This window comes from Lithobates pipiens, unplaced genomic scaffold (genome assembly GCF_037356315.1).
Source record: "Lithobates pipiens isolate NorthernLeopardFrog02 unplaced genomic scaffold, aLitPip1_a1.2 Scaffold_28, whole genome shotgun sequence".
Classification (NCBI taxonomy): domain Eukaryota; kingdom Metazoa; phylum Chordata; class Amphibia; order Anura; family Ranidae; genus Lithobates; species Lithobates pipiens.
Window position 1 is genome coordinate 202,318,386 of NW_027507789.1, and position 21,531 is coordinate 202,339,916.

At 44.1% G+C, this 21,531-nt stretch overlaps 1 protein-coding gene across 3 annotated transcripts in view; it reads right to left on the bottom strand.

Annotated features, from left to right (window-relative positions):
- The window catches only part of RBBP8NL (RBBP8 N-terminal like), an 82,311-nt gene that overhangs the window by 20,239 nt on the left and 40,541 nt on the right, over window positions 1-21,531 (bottom strand). For 2 of the 3 annotated variants that reach the window (XM_077460296.1, XM_077460297.1), the window contains exons 3-5: window positions 11,981-12,023; window positions 7,794-7,889; window positions 6,019-6,131 (exon numbers count right to left, since the gene is read on the bottom strand). In XM_077460296.1, coding sequence (XP_077316422.1) covers window positions 6,019-6,131; window positions 7,794-7,889; window positions 11,981-12,023 — 252 coding nt within the window. Of the gene's footprint in view, window positions 1-3,967; window positions 4,126-6,018; window positions 6,132-7,793; window positions 7,890-11,980; window positions 12,024-21,531 lie in introns of those variants that run through there. The other variant, XM_077460298.1, reaches the window with a different exon arrangement.

Genomic DNA, 21,531 nt, shown 5'->3' on the forward strand with positions numbered 1-21,531 from the left:
ACATTCTTCCTTCAGAGTATGGCATTTAATGCAAGAACAGGGAACAAAGAAATCTTGTGACACAGAGTCTATTCTCCTGTGATCACAACACTCCTTTGTATAAAATATCACTGTACTTTTATTATAGCGCTTCACACAAGACGTCTGTACGCACTGTAGCTGGCCATACATGTATTGAAATTTCCGGTCCCTTCTGAACCTGCCGAATTTCAACTATCTACAAATCGTTTTCTATTTAACCACCTCTTAGAATTTTTCTTGCTCGATCAGTGTGGCAGGCTACAACTTGCTGCACTGATCTGTGTATTTTAGCGGTGGGGAAGACCCTCCACGGCCAGAGCACAAAGTTGGGGTCAATTCACTAAAGGTTACTGCATGCGATATGAAATGATATGGTCACAAGACTCATCTATTGGAAATATCGCATGAGATCATAAAAGAGTCAATTCATCAAAGTAAAATATCGTATGTGAGGTAAATACCACACATTTGTTAAAATAGTGAGGTAACTACCACACAAAAAAAAAAAATTAGATAAGTCAAATCACTAAAAAAAACACACACATTTGTTATTTATCACCTGGTGTTTGCTGGCGGTATTTTAGAAAAATACAAAATAACAATTAAAACTATACAATGTATCAGTTTGAAAAAATGTTCTCCTCTGTGCTCAGGAATTAAAATAAATTGCAACATTTCACCAGAGGGAGACTGCTTTGTGAATGAATGTATTCTAGAATGTTTTGATAGTTTCACAATATTGCTGTGTGCCTTCTGGTGCAGTGTTAGCCTGCAAAAAACAAAACAATACAAAAAACTAAAACAAAAACCCCACCAAAAATAAAGCAAAATTTAGGTGCTAAATTACGCAAAACAAATATTTAATGTATTTTTAAAATAATGTATGTTTTTAGTAAATTGACTACCTTTGAGATAAATACAGCTGAGTTATTTTAACGAAAAAAAAAATGAATGCGGTATATATCTCTTAGCCCTTGTACACACAGTCGGAGAATCCGTCGGAATGCGTCCTATCGGACCGTGTCGTCGGATAATCCGACTGTGTGTGGTATGCATCGGACTGATTCCGTCGGAATATCCATCGGACCCAATTTTCCAACATGTTGGAAATATTTCCCGACCAACTGGTTCGTTCGGACATACTCCGATCATGTGTAGAGAATTTTGATCGGACCAAGTGCCACGCATGCTCAGATCAAATTCCTACATCAAAGCTATTGGCTACTAGCCTGAATGTAGTCCCATCGTAACGAAATTACGTCATCACGTTCTGAAAGATCGGATTTTTAGACAACTTAGTCCGACCGTGTGTATGCAACAGTTTCGGACAAGATCCGACGGACAAAATCCGACGTACAAAATCCGACGGATTTGGTTGTGGAAATGTCCGTGTTTACAGGGGCTAAGTGTATTGACCCCAAAGTGGGTTGGGTTCCCCCATCCACATTTGGGTCAGTTTTTTTTTTTTTTTTGTTTAACCTGCTGTTTGAATGAAAAAACGGACTCATCTATGGCCAGCAAATTAAGAAAACTGACTCATCTATGACCAGTGAATGAAGAAAACTGACTCATCTATGGGCAGGGAATGAAGAAAACGGACTCATTTATGGGCAGCGAATGAAGAAAACTGACTCATTTATGGGCAGTGAATGAAGAAAACTGACTCATCTATGACCTGCGAATGAAAAAAAACAGACTCATCTATGGCCAGCGAATTAAGAAAATGGACTCATCTATGACCAGCGAATAAAAAAAAACTGACTCATCTATGGCCAGCGAATGAGGAAAACTGACTCATCTATGGCCAGCGAATGAAGAAAATGGACTCATCTATGACCAGTGAATGAAAAAAACAGACTCATCTATGGCCAGCGAATGAAGAAAATTGACTCATCTATGACCAGCGAATGAAAAAAACGGACTCATCTATGGCCAGCGAATGAGGAAAACTGACTCATCTATGACCAGCAAATAAAGAAAACTGACTTATCCATGGTCAGAGAATGAAGAAAACTGAGGTATCTATGACCAGCTAATGAAACAAAACGGACTCATCTATGACCAGCGAATGAAGAAAACTGTCTCATCTATGACCAGCGAATGAAGAAAACTGTCTCATCTATGGCCAGCGAATGAAAAAAAACGGACTCATCTATGACCAGCGAATGAAGAAAACTGACTTATCCGTGGTCAGAGAATAAAGAAAACTGACTCATCTATGACCAGCGAATGAAGAAAACTGACTCATCTATGACCAGCAAATGAAGAAAACTGACTCATCTATGACCAGCAAATGAAGAAGACGGACTCATCTATGGCCAGCAAATGAAGAAGACGGACTCATCTATGGCCAGCGAATGAAGAAAACTGACTCATCTATGACCAGCGAATGAAAAAAACTGACTCATCTATGACCAGCAAATGAAGAAGACAGACTCATCTATGGCCAGCGAATGAAGAAAACGGACTCATCTATGACCAGCGAATGAAGAAAACTGACTCATCTATGACCAGCAAATGAAGAAGACGGACTCATCTATGGCCAGCGAATGAAGAAGACGGACTCATCTATGACCAGTGAATGAAGAAAACTGACTTATCCATGGTCAGAGAATGAAGAAAACTGACTTATCCATGGTCAGAGAATGAAGAAAACTGACTTATCCATGGTCAGAGAATGAAGAAAACTGACTTATCCATGGTCAGAGAATGAAGAAAACTGACTCATCCATGACCAGCGAATGAAGACAACTGACTCATCTATGACCAGCTTTAGACTGGACTTGGGCCTCATTTACCAAAGTGCATCAAACAGGAATTCAGGGTAACAAATCAGATGTTGTTTTCAAATCCCTAACTTCCTAAAAAAATCAGATATGGAACCTGACTAGCTAGGATGGGCAATGCCATTTTCCTTCCCACAGTTTTTTGTCAGTGATGACCAAAGAATTAAAGGTGTTTTGAGAAAATTCTGAAGTGTTTCAGTGATAGGTTTATAGTGATTGAATTCATAATAATAATGTTAATGCTTTAACAACTATCACGTGGCTCTGTTCAAGTATTCTGTTCATGTCACATTCATTTAATGATTTGTGGTCCATACTGCACAGTGTCTACATTCAATGGCTCAGCAGTAAGGTGTCTCTAGGTTCCACCCTAAAGGGTCAGCCCTTCCAAAATAAACATTTGGTAGATGCTAGCAAGGTAAACCTCCTATCTCTTGACTTTTCTATATCTTGGGAACTCTAGTGGGGAGATTTCTGTGTTGGGTCCACTGGTCTGCCTACTCCCCGTGACTATTATGATGGGATCCCACCATCCCTGCTGGGTTTTTATTCCTTTTATATTATAGAGAATGTAACAGGTGAAGCTGGAGTGAGTGGGAACACTTCAAAGGCCCATGTGCACAGGAACACAGCCGGGATTTATGGCAAGGAGATCTCACTGTTATGCCCCGTACACACGAGAGGAATTCCGCTCAAGCTTGGCTTGCCTACACACGGTCACACAAAAGTTCTCTGAACTTTCGACCGCCAAGAACGTGGTGATGTACAACACTGCGACGAGCCGAGAAAATTAAGTTCAATGCTTCAGAGCATGCGTCAAAATTGTTTCCAAGCATGCGTAGGAATTTTGTGCGTTGGAATTGGTACAGGCGATTGGAGTTTCCGATCTGAACTTTTTCCGACCGAAAAATTGAGAACATGCTCTCAGCAAAGCAAAAGTCAGATGAAGCATACACACGGTCAGAATTTCCCACCAAAAACTCACATCGGACTTTTGCTGGTGGAATTTCCGATCGTGTGTACAGGGCATTAAAGTAAAGACAAAGATGATCAAAATTCCAGCTATTGCTAAAACAGCACAAAAACAAAGAGAGGGGCGCCTCTGGGTGCAGATTTTAAAATATGATTTTATTCTTAAGATTTTTAGGTAAAAAACTCACATTTCCATCGAAAATTAGGAGCAATATAATCCATCCAAACACTTCAGGTCAGTCATAACCTCCGCTGATTCACAGTACGCTTAGCCGCTTTCTATGTGCCTCCACCGTTTGGATGTAAAGCTCCCGGCCACGGTGGATGCAATGCTGTCATTCAAAAAGGAGGCCTGAAGCTCTGCTGCGAGCGGGACGCGGGGGGGTGACGTCAATAATCAGCGACACGTTTCCTGAGCGGACCAGCTAAGCGTACTGTGAATCAGCGGAGGCTATGACTGCTAAGCGTACTGTGAATCAGCGGAGGCTATGACTGCTAAGCGTACTGTGAATCAGCGGAGGCTATGACTGCTAAGCGTACTGTGAATCAGCGGAGGCTATGACTGCTAAGCGTACTGTGAATCAGCGGAGGCTATGACTGCTAAGCGTACTGTGAATCAGCGGAGGCTATGACTGATCTGAAGTGTTTGGATGGATTATATTGCTCCTAATTTTCGATGGAAATGTGAGTTTTTTACCTAAAAATCTTAAGAATAAAACCATATTTTAAAATCTGCACCCAGAGGCGCCCCTCTCTTTGTTTTTGTATTGTAGCAATCTGGAAATCTGGTTTCAGTTCCTCTTTGGTGGCAGCCCTGTTTGCGGAATCCCCGGAAAAAAACTACTTTTTATTGGAATATCTAAAAAATATAATGGACAATTAAATCCGTATATGTTTTTTTTTTTTTGTCCCCTTACTGATAAAATATAGTTTTATTACAGAGTTTTTTTTCCCATCTTGATTATTGCTTTGGTTAATTGCGCCTTCACTTGTCTATTGTTAAAACAGCCCATTTGGGTGGACTGACACTTTAACCACTTAAGGACCGCCTCATGTAAATATACGTCGTTTTTTTTGAAGAGGGATATCTCGGTAACAGCAGCAGCTGCTGCCACAACCGAGGTATCCCTCTTTACAGGAGGCGGTCCTGTGTACGATAACGGTGGTTTCCGCGGCGGGTTCGCCGCGAGATCACCGTTATCGGTGACGGGAGAGGTGGCACCCCCCTCCCGCCACTCTCCCGTGCCCTCCGCCGCTTACTGGAACCATCGGTAGCGGCAAAGGCGATCGGCTCCTTTCTTCTGCTGGGTATGGAGACGAGTGTGGCTAAGATGGCCCCCACTCATCTCTATACCATAGGAGGGCGGAAGCGATGTCAAAACGTCACTTCCGCCCATAACTCTTAAAGGTATATTTTTTTCAATGTCATTTTTTAAAATGAAATTTTTTTTATTTTTTTTATTTTATTGTATTTAAGTCCAAATATGGGATCTGAGGACCTTTTGACCCTAGATCTCATATTTAAGAGGACCTGTGCTTTTTTCTATTACAAAGGGTTTACATTCTTTGTAATAGGAATAAAAGTGATCCATAATTTTTTTTTTTTTTTAAAGTGTAAAAATAAATAAAATCAAGTAAAATAAATAAGAAAAATCTTTTTTTTTTTAAAACCCCCCCTGTCCCGACAAGCTCGCGCACAGGAGCGAACGCATACGTGAGTAGCGCCCGCATATGAAAACGGCGGTAACGCAAAATATGCAAAATATGCAACCTGTAGAATGTTTTAAATGTCGCTTATGGAGATTTTTGAGGGTTAAAGTTTGTCGCCATTCCACCAGGGGGCACAATTTTGAAGCATGACATGTTGGGTATCAATTTACTCGGCGTAACATTATCTTTCACAATATAAAAAAAATTGGGCTAATTTTACTGTTATTTACTTATTTTTTTATTCAAAAAAGTGATTTTTTTTTCCAAAAAAAGTGTGATTGTAAGACCGCGGCACAAATACGGTAATAAAGTATTGCAATGACCGCCATTTTATTCTCTAGGGTGTTAGAAAAAAAAAAAAAAATATAATGTTTGGGGGTTCTAAGTAAAAAAAAAAAAACAGTTATAAACATGTAAATTCCAAATCTGAAAAAGAGGCCTGGTCCTTAAGTGGTTAAAATGATGGGGTAACTGTCAGTGGGGTCCTCAGGGCCCTGTGGGGATACTGTGGCCCTGTGAGTATACTTACTGAGAGAGGAAATCTGCTGCAGATTGTGGAAGTGACAGTTCTCATATTCTTGCTGCTTTTTCTTGGCCAGTTCTTGGGTCACCGTACACCTATCACACAGTCCGGCTCTCAACCTGAACAACAAAACAAAAAGAACCATAATTAACTAACTTGCCATGAATAATATCTAAAGTGGAACTAAAGGCAAAACGTTAAAAAAATGTGAACAGGCAGGCTTTTTCTTGCAGAGGAGACATAAATGGTCTCCTTCGAAATATAATACAGTAACCTACCTGTTCGCAGGCTTCTCTAGAATTTACACTGAGCTGCGCATGGGCGGGAGTGACATCATCCCATGCCTGCCAATCAAAACAGCCAAAAACCAGCACCCTGAAGAAGCTGGGGAGGAGATGCCGACACTTTCAAGGGACCTTGCAGGCATTGGACTGTTGGAGCATAGATGAGTATTTGTGCCTTTAGTACTGCTTTAAGTGCATGTATAGCCAAAATGTTTATTTTTTTGTGATAAAGTAATGGCGCGTACACACAGTCGGAATTTCCGACAACAAATGTTCGATGTGAGCTTGTTGTCAGAAATTTCGACCATGTGTAGGCTCCATCAGACATTTTCTGTCGGAATTTCTGACAACAAAATTTTGAGAGCTGGATCTCAAATTTTCTGACAACAAAATCCATTGTAATATCCAAGCATGTGTAGACAATTCTAACAATCAAGAAGAGCCGTACTGGATACTGAACTGCAGGCGGAAGAGGAAGGGCTCCTCAATATGCCACCGCCCCTCCTATCCAGCTTCTTAATGCTCCGCTTGGTCCCCCTTTTCCTCTGGGGTTGCTGTCAGGATGGGGAGAGGGGAAGGGGCCAGTAAATATGTAATTTACCAGCCCCTTTCTTGTCTGAATGAATAGAGTCAGTGATCCATACCGCACAGTAAACTGTGTTTAATATGTTTCAATTTGTGAATGAACAGAAAGCTCTGTACAGAGTTATTCCTGTTCATTCATTCTGTACAGCTGAGGATCCAGAGATGGAGATTGAGGGCTGTGTCCTCAATCTCCTTTCTCTGTCTCAAAGGTGAAACATCAGAGGTCTGTTTAGACCCCCGATATCTCACCAACCCCCCCAACAGGGCTCTATTCATTCCAAAAACAAAACAAACAAAAAACATAAAATGGTAAAAAAAAAATAATAATAAAAGTAAAGACTACTGACACCAGTGGCAGAACTACCAGGGTCACAAAGGTTGTGTTTGGACTCGGAGGGAAGGGTCCTGGACAGGGGTCAGGGGGGCCCTTCATGGTTTCTTGCACCGGGGCCTCGAAGGTTCTAGTTACGTCTCTGACTAATGGGGATACCTGTTTCAGTGACAGGAGGCTGATTTGATTATTTGGAGACATTTTCTTTCACTCTCTGTTGCACCACTAGGCAAGGAAGTGAAGAGAAACCTCCCCAATGGGACACTGACAGCAAAAATATACTAACCCTTTCCTACGCTATTCAAAATAATAAAAAACACTTAAGGTGGAAGCTCTTCTCTGTAGTATTTGTTGACTACCTGGGGAAGGGGTAATGTTTCTGGAACGATAGAGATGAGCTTTGCTTGGTGGAGTTCTTTTTAAACACATCAATTTTTATTAATTAAAACCTGTACCGAAATTTCTAAGATCGAACCGAGTGTTATGAACCCAAACAATCCCTGATACACATAGCTAATTTTCTCTTCATTCCTGGGGTGACATGAAATGCAGGCAAGACCCGGATCAGACACAGTTCTCACCTGTTCTCAAGAACTTTAATATTTTCATTGAGGATTTTGTGTTGCTCCCGCAGTATGTGATTCTTGGAGAACAGCTCCTCAAGCCTCTGGGTGTCCCTAAAGGTATAGAGAGAAGACAAAAAGATATGACATTGGGAACAGCTAAAACATTCTCCACCTATACAAGTAAAGCCTCGTACACACAATTGGATTGTTGGCCAACAAAACCGTGGATTTTTGTCCGAAGGGCGTTGGCCCAAACTTGTCTTGCATGCAAACGGCAAGGAATTGTCAGCCAACAAATACGAACGTAGTGATGTACTACGTTGTTTATCAGCTCTTTAGCGCCACCCTTTGGGCTCCTTCTGCTAACTTTGGAGGTTATTTACGAAAGGCAAATCCACTTTGCATTGAAAGTGCACTTGGAAGTGCAGTCGCTCTAAATCTAAGGGGTAGATCTGAAATGAGCGTAAACTCTGCTGATTTTATCATCCAATCCAATCATGTGCAAGCTAAAATGCTGTTTTTTATTTTCCTTGCATGTCCCCCTCGGCTGTACAGCGACTGCACTTCCAAGTGCACTTTCAATTGTACTTGCAGTGCAAAGTGGATTTTCCTGTAGTAAAAAAGTACTTTTCATTTCATGCTTTTCAGTTCGTTTCTGAACAGCCGTTCATCAACCAGACATGTTGTCCAATCGGAGGAGATAACGTGTTATTATTATTGGTCGTGGAGTTATTGCTTTGATTATTTTTTTGGGTTGAATAATGATTTGATTTGGTATAGTTTCTATATTTTTGGATGCATAGAATGCACTTTTTGATTAAGTTCTATTGTCTAATTTTATTTGTTTTCTTTTTTTAATGCACAATAAACGAATTGTGTAGAATAATACTTGGCTATGTGTTTTACTTCAAATGACAGTTTGGGAGTAGGCAGTTATATTTTAAAAAAATACAATGTAAAATTGACAAGGGACACCAACATAGTTGTATCTTTGATCTTAAAAACTACGGGATAATGGTGTTGTGGTAACTTGCCCAAATAAAAAAACAAAAAAGCATAATAATATTATTCTTGATATTACTAGAAAAAAAAAGCCTTTGAAAATGTGTTTGCAATCAGGGCCGGACTGGGAATAAAAACCAGCCCTGGAAAAAAAATTCATACCAGCCTCACGTCATTATTTTTTTGTTCATAAAAGGGAAAACCATACATTTTAAAGCACATTTGATGAAGAGGGTATTGTATATAGATATGAAATCACATAGGGATATATATATATATATATATATATATATATACAAATTCCAGTTAATAGTGGTAAGTGGACAATCATCAAGGGGGACCCCAGGAACTCAGAACGTGGGGGACCACCTTCGAAAGAAAGAATACACTAAGGTAAGGGGGGTGGGTGCCCACCAAATACAGCTTTACTCTGCCTGTGAATGCAGTCTCACTGTGCCCACCATTGTTGCCTCACTGTGCCCATCATTGCGGCCTCACTGTGCCCATCATTGAGGCCTCACTGTGCCCACCATTGCGGCCTCACTGTGCCCATCAAATGCAGCTTTACTGTGCCGTGAATGCAGCACCTCTGTGCCCATGAATGCAGCCCCTCCTGTGCCCCATGTCCCAGTCTGCAGTCCCTGTCTGTGGGAAGGTGTGTTGTTGATGCTCGGTAAGGTACCTTGCATGCCAGCAGGATATCCATGACGGGCAGCAGCAGGCAGGGTCTGTTCTCGTTTTGGATGGGGACGGTGCTTCTTCCAGAGGATCTGTTTGCTGTGAGATGGAGTGGTCCCTGGCCACCTGCACCTTCAGCCGTCCCCATTTTCCGGCTCCAGCCAGCCTGTCCTCTGGTCCTGGGGAAGTGGAGAGCACTGGGTGGGAGCTGGAGAGAAGGGGGAGCAGAGAGTACTGGCAGGGTTGGGGAACACATGGGTGGGGGCAAAGAGCAGGGGGTAGTGGAGATCACAGGGGTGGGGAGCAGAGAGCGCTGGGGGGGGGGCAAAAAGAACAGTGGTGGAAAGCATGGTAGGCTGAGAGCACTGAGGGGGCTAAGAGTGTGGGGTGGCGAAGAACACTGGGAGGGCAGAAAAACAAGGGTGGAGAGCACGGGGGCTGAAGAGTACTGGGGGGGTACCAAGAGTAGGGGGGAGAGCTCAAGAGCACCAGTGGGGGCCAGAAAGAAAAGCATGGGGGACTGGAGAGCATTATGGGAGGTGGAGAGCATTGGCAGGGTTGGAGAGCACATGGGTGGGGGCAAAATGCAGGGGGGAGTGGAGAGTACAGGGGTGGGGAGTGGAGAGTGCTGGGGCAGCCAAAAAGAAGGAGTGGAGAGCAAGGGGGGGTAGAGGGCATGGGGGGCTGGAGAGTAATGGGTGGAGCTTGAGAGCACCAGGGGGCCAGAAAGAACAGGGGTGGGGAGAATGGAGAGTGATGGGGAGAGCTGGAGAGCACTGGGGGGGGGGGAGTGAGAAAGAACAGGGGGGAGAGCACTCGGGGGAAAAGAACAGGGGGAGAGCACTGGGGGAGTGAAGAGCACTGGAGGGGGAAAGAACGGGGGGGAGAGCACTGGGGGGAGTGGAGAGCACTGGGGGGAAGAACAGGGGGGAGCACTGAGGGGTGTGGAGAGCACTGGGGGGGGGAGAACAGGGGGGAGCACTGGGGGGAGTGGAATGCACTGGGGGGAGAACAGGTGGGAGAGCACTGGGGGGAGTGGAGAGCACTGGGGGGAAAAACGGGGGGGGGGGGGGGGGAGACAGCCTCATGTGATAGGCGGAGCGTTGATTCTCTCTACTATCACATGAGCCGAAACACAGAGCCAGCCAGTGCTCTGTGATCAGGAGGGTGACATGCAGCCCATACAGCCAGCGCTGTGTGATCCATAGGCGAGAGCACAAATGCAGCTGCAACTAAAAGCGGCCCCAGGGCAGGTGGCCTACCGGGAAATCTCCCGGTATCCCGGTAGGCCAGTCCGGCCCTGTTTGCAATAACTCCATCAATATCACCAGCAAAGCAACTTCATTATTATCCCATTAAAGAAGAAGAGAATGTGCACTGCATTTGGAGATTTCATAATTTGCAGCGTCACGAATGTTAATTCTCCATTACGAGCGCTAGTTTACAAGACCGACCGCTTATGGCTCGTCCTTGCTTCCGTATTAGATTTTCTGCAGATTTTTGTCTTCAGATTTACCAAAACCATATAATATGAGGTCAAACCTTAATGCCACGTACACATGACCGTTTTTTCCTTCAGAATAAACTCTAGCGTTTTTTCCGATGGAGTTCCGACGGACTTCCCTACACACGATCACACCAAAGTCCGATCGTTTAAAACGCGGTGACGTACCCACGTACGACAGGACGAGAAAAAGGAAGTTCAATAGCCAGTAGCCAATAGCTGCCCTTGCATCGTTTTTGGTATGTCGGAAAACAGCATACAGACGAACGGTTTTCCCAATAGGAATTTATTCCGTCGGAAAGATTTAAAACATGTTCTATTTCTAGGTCCGTCAGAATTTTCAAAAAAAATAAAAAAAGTCTGCTGAAGCCCGCACACAATCGGAATATCTGATGAAATGATTTTGTGTGATTTATTCTGCAGAAAGTCCAGTCATGTGTACACAGCATTAGATTTTAAATGTGTATGCAATCAGGCAGGCCCTTGCACTACATGGTTTTGGTAAATCTGAAGACAAAAATCTGCAGAAAATCTGATAGTGTATGTGGGGCTTTAGACTCTACTGGTGAACAAGTTGGTACTGTGCTTTATGTGTGCATGTTGAGGAGGAGGCAAATGTAATGTCAAAAGCCTGAAAACCAGAGCGTTTCTTCAGGAGTCACAACATGAGCTATCACTTTGAATATTGCTGTAGATAGAAGAAACTAACTATTCTGCATTTGTCATTGAAATAAATAACAAAACCAAGGGGTTGGGCTGTGGCCCCTCTGTTCTGCAATTATTATTATTATAGCCCGGGACCAGCACTGCTCTATGAACAGCTGAGATTTATAGCATGCTTAGAGCTGTCAATTACCAATGACTCTTACATTGAATGTTTTAAATTATGAAATTAGAGTTTAAAAAGAACTATTTTGTGAAAGTAAAAGCAGGTAAACAGGCTGTAAGTACATGCAGCAGAGAGCGGTATTGTAGTTTATTACTGCAATGACCATCTGTCACCTTGTTTTGCACTCACCTGCATCTCTCCACTGTCAGCTCTGAAAGCTTTGCCTGCATTCCTGCAAAAAAAAAACACAGAAAGTCCATTAACTCGTCCTTCATCTCCAAGTGCTGGGCTCCTGGTGCTAAAACTGATGTGCAAGATTTGCAGCTTATCTGAGAATGTACAAACCAAAGGCTTTAAAAAAACATAATGCATGCTTCAGTCATGGCTCTACTTAGTGCTGGTACTGAAGGGGTACAGTTCTAGAATGTATTATACTAGAAAAGGTTCGCAAGTTAATATTATCTTGCTAGTACCCATAAAAGACAGACTTTTTTTGTTTTATTCAGCTATTGCAGTCACATTGAGAGATGATTGCATGTCTATGCACACTTAGTTCATTTTCAGACACCCAAACAAACCATGGGGGAATCTGTCAGCTGAGTTAGACCTTTCCCAACTGATCACTTTAATTCCCCTTACATAATACTAAGCCATAAATATATGCACAGTCTATAAACATGCATGCTTAACTAATAGGTGTGTAGTAGCCTCTAGTGTGTACTAGATGTAGGGCAGGTTTGTTACTCTGGGTTTGTTAGTGTAGGCAAAATTAGTTAGCTCAGGGCTAGGCCTGAGCTGTGAATCTGGGTCAGGGTTCAGTCAGGGCTGCATGACTCATCTTGACAGCTCCTCTGGTGCCTCATCCTGGTCTATCAGGTTGTAGAAGCTTCCTGAAGTAGTGGGTGGAGGTTAGGAGGAGCTGTATGGAATATTTATGAGGGTCTCAGCCAATCCCCAGTAAAGGGCTGGCCGGGGGTAAGGCTTAGCCCATAAATAGGCATGAGCCATGCCAGCAGTCTTGTGGAAGATGGCAATATAGTGCAGTGGAGGTAGTCGGTGGCCCTCTGAGGTACCCCCTATTCTAGGGTGGGGGGTGGCCTTAGGCTGGGACTCAGGTGCTGGAAGGATCCTGCCACAAGACATGAAGGAAGCCTTTCCTGGAGGCACAGGAGTAAGTGGAAGGACATCGGAAGGACATCGTGAGTAGAGCAGCCCTACTGCGGGGGGGGGGGGGGGGGGAGACTACCACATGTAGTCAGTTCTGCCTGAAGACAATGGTGTATCAAATCTTAATCCTTTCGCTGGGAGATCTTCTGCAGAGTCAACCGGGTGGGCTGGTAAGAGTCCGTCTAGGGGACTGTGGAGGAAAGTTAGCCTGGAGAGCTAGAGAAAGGGGCAGCTGTAGCCAGGTGAGTTGGCAGTGCCTGAAGAGGTGATACTGGAACCAGTAGCCACAGGAGGGAAAGTATATGCTGATCACTGTGTTCTGCTACACAACAAGGGACTTTGAGTTCCTGCCTGCAAAGGGCCGTTGCTAAATCTGACTGTGCCTGTCAGATCCATTTACAGTGATCCAGCTGGGGTCTGCAAGCAAGTGTGTGCAGGAGGAGTGCCAAGAAGTCTGTATATAGACTGTATATTGGAAGACGTCCCTGGAGTTGCTGCTAAAGTTTTGCTGAAGTCAAGTGGACATCCCATAACCCCCCATTTCCATCCAAGTTATTATACCCCAATAAACCACAAAAACAAAGTCATAGACTGTTCTCTGTCTCTGGAGTGCTTGTGAAAATTCAGTGTGCCTGGCTGTGCAGGGTGAGGAATCCCAGTTTACCTGCGGCTCCTTAGGGGGTGTGCTACACGTGCATCCATGCCTATGCATCCAACATTCTGAAGAATGATCTGATGTTAGAAGTTATCAAAATGGGTTCATGAATATAGCTTTAAAGCTAGGGCTTTCCATTAAGCAGGTCACATGTTCTGGTTCAGGCGGTACACATCCAAATGCAGGAGAACAGGTAAAGGTGGAGGCTTATTTCATATACTTTTACATGTTTATCAAAGGAGTGGTTAATAATTATTCTAACAGCACAATTGCTGCAAGCAAGAAATAGATTGCAGCTTTTAAACAGTGTTTGTGGTTAAAATAACTGAAAGTGATGTCACACTTATAAGTGGGAGCTTTGGAGATAGTTAAAAGATTTTCTATCATCGTTTTAAAAGACTTGTAAACTTAAAAAAAAAAGGATATTTATTTGATTTTCACAATATACAAAGAGAAAGAAAACACAATACTGGCACTTAAGGCACATAAGGGAATACAAAGACATTTCTTGTGTCTGGAAAACAAAGAAACCCCCAACCAACATTCACACATACACATTCAAACCAGCACCACATACGACCCCATAGCAGCACCACATTCCATTCCGCATGGAACAATACCTTGTCAATTTGCTGCCATCCATTGGACCAGTATTCCTAAATTAACATTAGTGGGAAAAAATTTATTGAGTAAGCTGCGATGATAGGACATCCCCCCAGAAGGCCTAAGAGACATCCAACCATGGCTGCCATATTTTGGTAAATTCTTAGGGTATGCCCTACTTTTATATATCAACTTAAAGTGGTTGTAAATCCTTTACAACCACTTTAACCTACAGGTAAGCCTAGATTAAGGCTCACCTGTAGGTACAAGAAATATCTCCCAAACCTAAAAGGTTTAGGAGATATTTGCAGAAATAGCGGCACCGGGGTCTAGGGCGCATGCCCCGTAGACAACAGTACATGCGCCGTAGACAATGGCGTGCAGGCACACTGAGCGTGTCGGTCCTAACAGCGATCATGCCGTTAGTGGCAGCACCAGGGCGCATTCGCGAGAGTGACGTCATCGCGGCTCCGGCCAGTCACAGCACTGGAGCTGCGATAACTGGAAGTCACTCCGGGATAGATGGTGGCGTCAGAGGAGACGAACGAGGACCGCTTTGGGGGCGTCAGTCTCAGGTAAGTAATTCATAATGAGCTAGTGTGCTATACATACTAGCTCATTATGCCTTTGTCTTGCAGGGTTTTATTTTTTATTTTTATTTTACTTCCTCTTTAAATTTGGGTAGAACACCATGAACAATACGAAAGAAAGCATGAGCCGAAAGGGTGCCAGCATCCTTCCAATGCAATAAAATAGTTTTTTTGAGCATAAAATAACAGTATACCTAACAGAGTCCTAGCATGTGTATGAGGGACATAATCACTGAGAACACCTAAGAGTCCAACTTCCAGAGTGTAAGGTATTGGCAGGTGAAGGTTGTGTTCGAAAAAGGCAAATAAATCCTTCCAGAAGGACAAAAGTCCAAGACAGTTCCAAAACATATGAAAAAAATTTGTAGCAATCAAGTCACATCTAGAACAAACAATATCCAAAGCCAATCCCATCCAAACCTGCCTGGCTGGGGTGTAGTGTAAATGATATACAAACTTAAATTGAATGAACTGATCAGTAGTGCTGATTATATCCTGAAAGTATATCTCAGTAGCCTCTTCCCAATCCTCCTCAGACAGCTCGGGCATCAGCAATAGCCATCTGCGATGAGAGTCCCGGAAAGGATCAGCCCCCATAAACTGGAGAGAGGTGCTTTTACTAGGGGAAAACATGGATCCATGTCCCTACCTCCTCATGTTACACAGGTGTTGCAAAGCTAGACAGAATGCCGTAATCAGTCTCCCTAGCTTTGCAACACCTGTGTAACATGAGGAGGCTCCTGCTTGGACCTGACCTGAAGCTCTGGCTTGTTCCTGATCTGTAGGATTCTGTATTACGGTCCTGCTGCAACTTAAAGTCAGCTTTTTATGATTGCCGATTTATAGTGGTTGAATCCAGCATTCTCATTTGTGATTTATAATGGACGCACTGTATGACCGTGATATTTGTCAGCACAGCTTGGACCAACAGGATCAGCATCAGGAGTAAGAGCAACACTTCATAGAAGTGCTGGAGAGAAAAAGATCTACAGGGTCCTACCGTTTGATTGCTCCGTATGTTTATTGGACTGAGCTATCCTGTCTGCCTCTGGTTCATTGCTGCGTGGTCGAGCTGCGACTGCATTGCTGAATGGATACCATATTATTTACAAGCTTGCATAAGTTTGCAAGTTTGCCCTCCAGTAAGCGTGCATTCTATGCGGTGGTGGATCACATCCTAGGGTGTTATCTGTGTGATTAAGAAGTTTTATTCACCTTCAATGAATAATCACTGAATTAATGTACATGGACTTATTTCTATTTGGGATTTATTTTTTGGGATGACATATTTAGGACTACTCACCGGTTTTAATATGTATGTATATATATATATATATATATATATATATATATATATATATATATATTGTCACTTTTATTAGTGTCAATTATATTTGTCTTTTTGGATTCATTCATGGGTTCTTCACGGATTTCTTCATTCACATATGTTTTGGTATCTGCTTAATTAAGCGCAGCTTGTTTTTCTTTCCATACTTGTTTATTTGTGTATATCTCACAATTTTGAGCTGCAGTTATTTACGTTTGTATTCTGGTCACATTTAGGCCCCCTTCCACACTGGGGCGGTGCGGGCGTCAGTGGTAAAGTGGCGCTATTTTTAGCGCCACTTTACTGTAGTTTTAGTGGCGGTATTCGGCCGCTAGCAGCGTGGTTTTAACCCCCGCTAGCGCCTGAAGAAGGGTTAAAACCGCCCCCGCAAAGCACTGGCGGTATAGCCGTGCTGCCCCATTGATTTCAATGGGTAGGAGCGGTTTAGGAGCAGTGTATACACCGCTCCTTTACCGCTCCAAAGATGCTGCTAGCAGGACTTTTTTTACAGTCCTGCTAATGCACCCTCGGGCTTTCACACTGGAGTGAAAGGAGACGCTTTTTTCAGGCGCTATACAGGCGCTATTTTTAGCACTGTGGCGCCTGAAAAACACCTCAGCGTGAAAGGGGCCTTATTCACTAGGGAGCGCGGTATTTCTTTTTGTTTTTTCCCATCAATTGGCCAAGGCAACTATCACTTGGCAAATAAATTTACTAGCAACTCTGCCTAAACATCAGGGTGCTACACACTTTAATTAAAGAGAGTACAGGACAGGAGAAAGGCAAGAGGGACATCGACCAGAAATAACAGGCAAATGTATAAGCAGTAGGTTGATCATTTTATTGGTGAAACCAGAACGAATGTACCCGCATCACTTAAAAAATGAATATTTTGCCTTGGAAAATTGTGTTTTATGTTCCATTTTTCCTGGAAACTAACTGGCAAAGCGGGCTTGCATCCTAATGTGTTGATCATAACAGCTTATTAGGCTGTTTCCCAATCTGAAGCTCAGTGTGTTTGTATTGAATGGAAACAGCTTGCAATATTGCAATGTGTTTAACTCTTTGCCAAATGCATTGTTAAACGTCTGCTCAGGTTCATTAAGTATAAAATATTCAGTGCGGTATCAATTCAGGCCCACGTGACAAACCCGTCTTGCAAGTTTCAACTCAAACAGGTATTTGCACTTCAACTTAAACTGTTTGTGTTATAAGAAAAAGGTGACATTGAGGGAGGTCCAAAATGCCTGTTAAATTCCATATCCCATCACCTGGTAATAGCCCCACAACCTCATTTTACCAGGGGTAAATGAAAAGGTCACTACATGCAAGTCACACCTTGCCTTATGTAAAATAGGTTTTTAAAAAAGGAACCTGACCTGGCCTAAACGTTTTCTATGATAGCAAGAGTGTTAAAGTACAGGGACCTTGTGCTGCCTTATGTCAGCCTTTGGATACCTGTATTGCTGTCAAGCCCCCTTGGATCCGAGTCTAGGTCGTACATGAGGGTCTCAGCTGCACTCCTAGTGAAGGTTAAGCCCTTGAACCCACCTTTTGTCTTTCATATGTCAAAGACCAGAACCTTACTAGTTGGTAAAGGTTTTGCCTTTGCGACAGCTGAATGACAGGGGGTGGAATTATGGACATGTCACTATAGTGATTCTATAGCTGGTGAGAACCTGTGGCGTGGCTTTGTTGCTGCCCAAACCAGTTAGGCGTCATTACATCCATTGGTTTTTTTTCTGACCTTTAACTTTAACTTCCATTAACCACTTGACCTCCGGTAGATTTCCCCCCATTCATGACCAGGCCATTTTTTGTGATACGGAACTGCGTTAATTTAACTGACTATTGCGCGTTTGTGTGAAGCTGTACCCAAATAAAATTGTTGTTTTTCTCCCACAAATAGAACTTTCTTTTGGTATTTGGTATTTGGTATTGGATCACCTCTGCATTTTTTTGTTTGTTGCACTATAAACAAAAAGAGAATGACAATTAAAAAAAAAAATAATAATATTTTTTACTTTCTGCTATAAAACATATTTTAAGCGGGGTTCCACCCAAAAATTTAACTTCCGCTTTAAGGGAAGGTGTCCCCCTGACATGTCACATTTGGCATGTCCTTTTTTTGGGGCGGGGGGGGGGGGAACGGAAACCCTCTTTTTAGTGGTTTCCAACTCCCACTTCCTCCCGGGGGACCACGGCGCCAAAAGTAAGTTCACCTCTCCCCCCTCACTCTCGGGAATCATCTGGGACACATCACAGGTCCCAGATGATTGCCTGGCCAGTCACAGTGCGTAGTGGGCAACAGCCGGGCGCCCACAGTGACAATGCCGATACCACAGAGAAGAGGGGGAGACAAGTGGGGCTTCGTTCCCCCGCATTGCTGGACCCTTGAACAGGTAAGTGTCCGAAGTCAGCAATTGCAGTATTTGTAGCTGCTGACTTAAATTTTTTTTTTTTGTTAGAACTCTGCTTTAATAATAATAATAAAAAAAAAATAAAAATTTAATTTCTTTATAAATGTAGGCCAATGCATAATCTGCTACATATTTTTGGTAAAAAAAATTCCAATAAACATATATTGATTGGTTTGCTTAAAAGTTTTAGTGTCTACAAATTATTGGATATATTTATATATATATTATATATATATAATTTTTTTTTACTAGTAATGGCAGTGATCAGCGACTTATAGTGGGACTGCGACATTCTGACATAGACACTTTTGACACTTCTTGGGAACCAGTGACACTAATACAGTGATCAGTGCTAAAAATATGTTCTCACTGTACTAATGACACTGAATGGGAAGGATCGGTAGCGATCAAAGGGTTAAATGCGTGCCTAACCAGTATTTTACTATACTGTGTGGGGTGCTTTTACTAGGGGAGACGGAGGAGAGATGTGGGGTTTTATTGACCCCGCATCTCTCCATAAAGGGGACCTATCACAAATGATTACTATTACAAGGGATGTTTACATCCCTTGTAATAGGAATAAAAGTGATTAAAAAAAAGTAAAAGAAAGTAAAAAACAAAACAAAAAAAGTAAAATAATTAAAAAAATATATATATTAATTTAAAATGCCCCTGTCCCCGGTAGCTCGCGCTCAGAAGCAAACGCACGCGCAGGGGCGGATCCAGAGTCTAATCTCAGGAGGGGCACTGCTATAAAATATGTTTTTTTGGGGATAATTTATATGGGAAATGGCTGGTATTTGCGCTTCAATCATTACGGCACCATGGTTGTTATGGTGTCAGGATGATTGAAGCGCATTATTTCTATTAATACATTGTAATATAAAATTAAATGGTTCAACTCACCATAATGCAGAATCAGTGGGAGCCCTGAGGATGCCACTTGCCATGTCGCCTGCCACCAAATGTGGATTGTCACTTGCCACGTCACCTGTCACCAAATGCGGATTGTTACTTGCCACGTCACCTGCCACACATTGCGGATTGTCACTTGCCACGTTGCCTGCCACACATTGCGGATTGCCACTTGCCATGTAGCCTGCCACACATTGCGGATTGTCACTTGCCACGTCACCTGCCACACATTGCAGATTGTCACTTGCCACGTCACCTGCCACACATTGCGGATTGCCACTTGCCACGTAGTCTGCCACACATTGTGGATTGCCACTTGCCACGTAGTCTGCCACACATTGCGGATTGTCACTTGCCACGTAGTCTGCCACACATTGCGGATTGTCACTTGCCACGTTGCCTGCCACACATTGCGGATTGCCACTTGCCATGTAGCCTGCCACACATTGCGGATTGTCACTTGCCACGTCACCTGCCACACATTGCGGATTGTCACTTGCCACGTCACCTGCCACACATTGCGGATTGTCACTTGCCACGTTGCCTGCCACACATTGCGGATTGTCACTTGCCATGTAGCCTGCCACACATTGCGGATTGTCACTTGCCACGTCACCTGCCACACATTGCGGATTGTCACTTGCCACGTCACCTGCCACACATTGCGGATTGTCACTTGCCACGTCACCTGCCACACATTGCGGATTGCCACTTGCCACGTAGTCTGCCACACATTGTGGATTGCCACTTGCCACGTAGTCTGCCACACATTGCGGATTGTCACTTGCCACGTCACCTGCCACACATTGCGGATTGTCACTTGCCACGTCACCTGCCCCACATTGCGGATTGCCACTTGCCACGTAGTCTGCCACACATTGTGGATTGCCACTTGCCACGTAGTCTGCCACACATTGCGGATTGTCACTTGCCACGTCACCTGCCACACATTGCGGATTGTCACTTGCCACGTCACCTGCCCCACATTGTGGATTGCCACTTGCCACGTAGTCTGCCACACATTGTGGATTGCCACTTGCCACGTAGTCTGCCACACATTGTGGATTGCCACTTGCCACGTAGTCTGCCACACATTGCGGATTGTCACTTGCCACGTCACCTGCCACACATTGCGGATTGTCACTTGCCACGTCACCTGCCCCACATTGCGGATTGCCACTTGCCACGTAGTCTGCCACACATTGTGGATTGCCACTTGCCACGTAGTCTGCCACACATTGCGGATTCTCACTTGCCACGTCACCTGCCACACATTGCGGATTGTCACTTGCCACGTCACCTGCCCCACATTGTGGATTGCCACTTGCCACGTAGTCTGCCACACATTGTGGATTGCCACTTGCCACGTAGTCTGCCACACATTGCGGATTGTCACTTGCCACGTCACCTACCACACATTGCGGATTGTCACTTGCCACGTCACCTGCCACACATTGCGGATTGCCACTTGCCACGTAGTCTGCCACACATTGCGGATTGCCACTTGCCACGTAGCCTGCCACACATTGCGGATTGTCACCTACTGTGTCACTTTTCTGCTAAGGTGGTCTTTTGTTGGGTCCCAGAGTGAAGATAGGCAGCAGAGAGATGATGCAATCTCTCTGCTGCACACAGCTTCCTACACAGTGAGGGCGGAACTGGAGGGATGCAGGGCAGTGAGAGATGATGTCATCTCCCTGCTCCCCTGCCTGCTGGCTTCCTGATTGGCCAGCAGCCCTCCTAAGCCGCCCAGCTGCTCCCCCCCACCCGTCCACTCAGCGCGGGTACCCGCGGAACCGGCCGCGCGGGTACCCGCGGAACCGACCGCGATTGGACCCGCGGAACCGGCCGCGATTGGACCCGCGGAACCGGCCCACTGGTACCCGCGGAACCGGCCGCGATTGGACCCGCGGAACCGGCCTTGCTGTCATCAGCTGCCGGTATTCTCGGGGGGGGGCAATTGACCCGTTGCCCCCCCCCTGGATCCGCCCCTGCGCACGCGTTAGTCCTGCCCACATATGTAAACACCGTTCAAACCACACATGTGAGGTATCTCCGCGTGC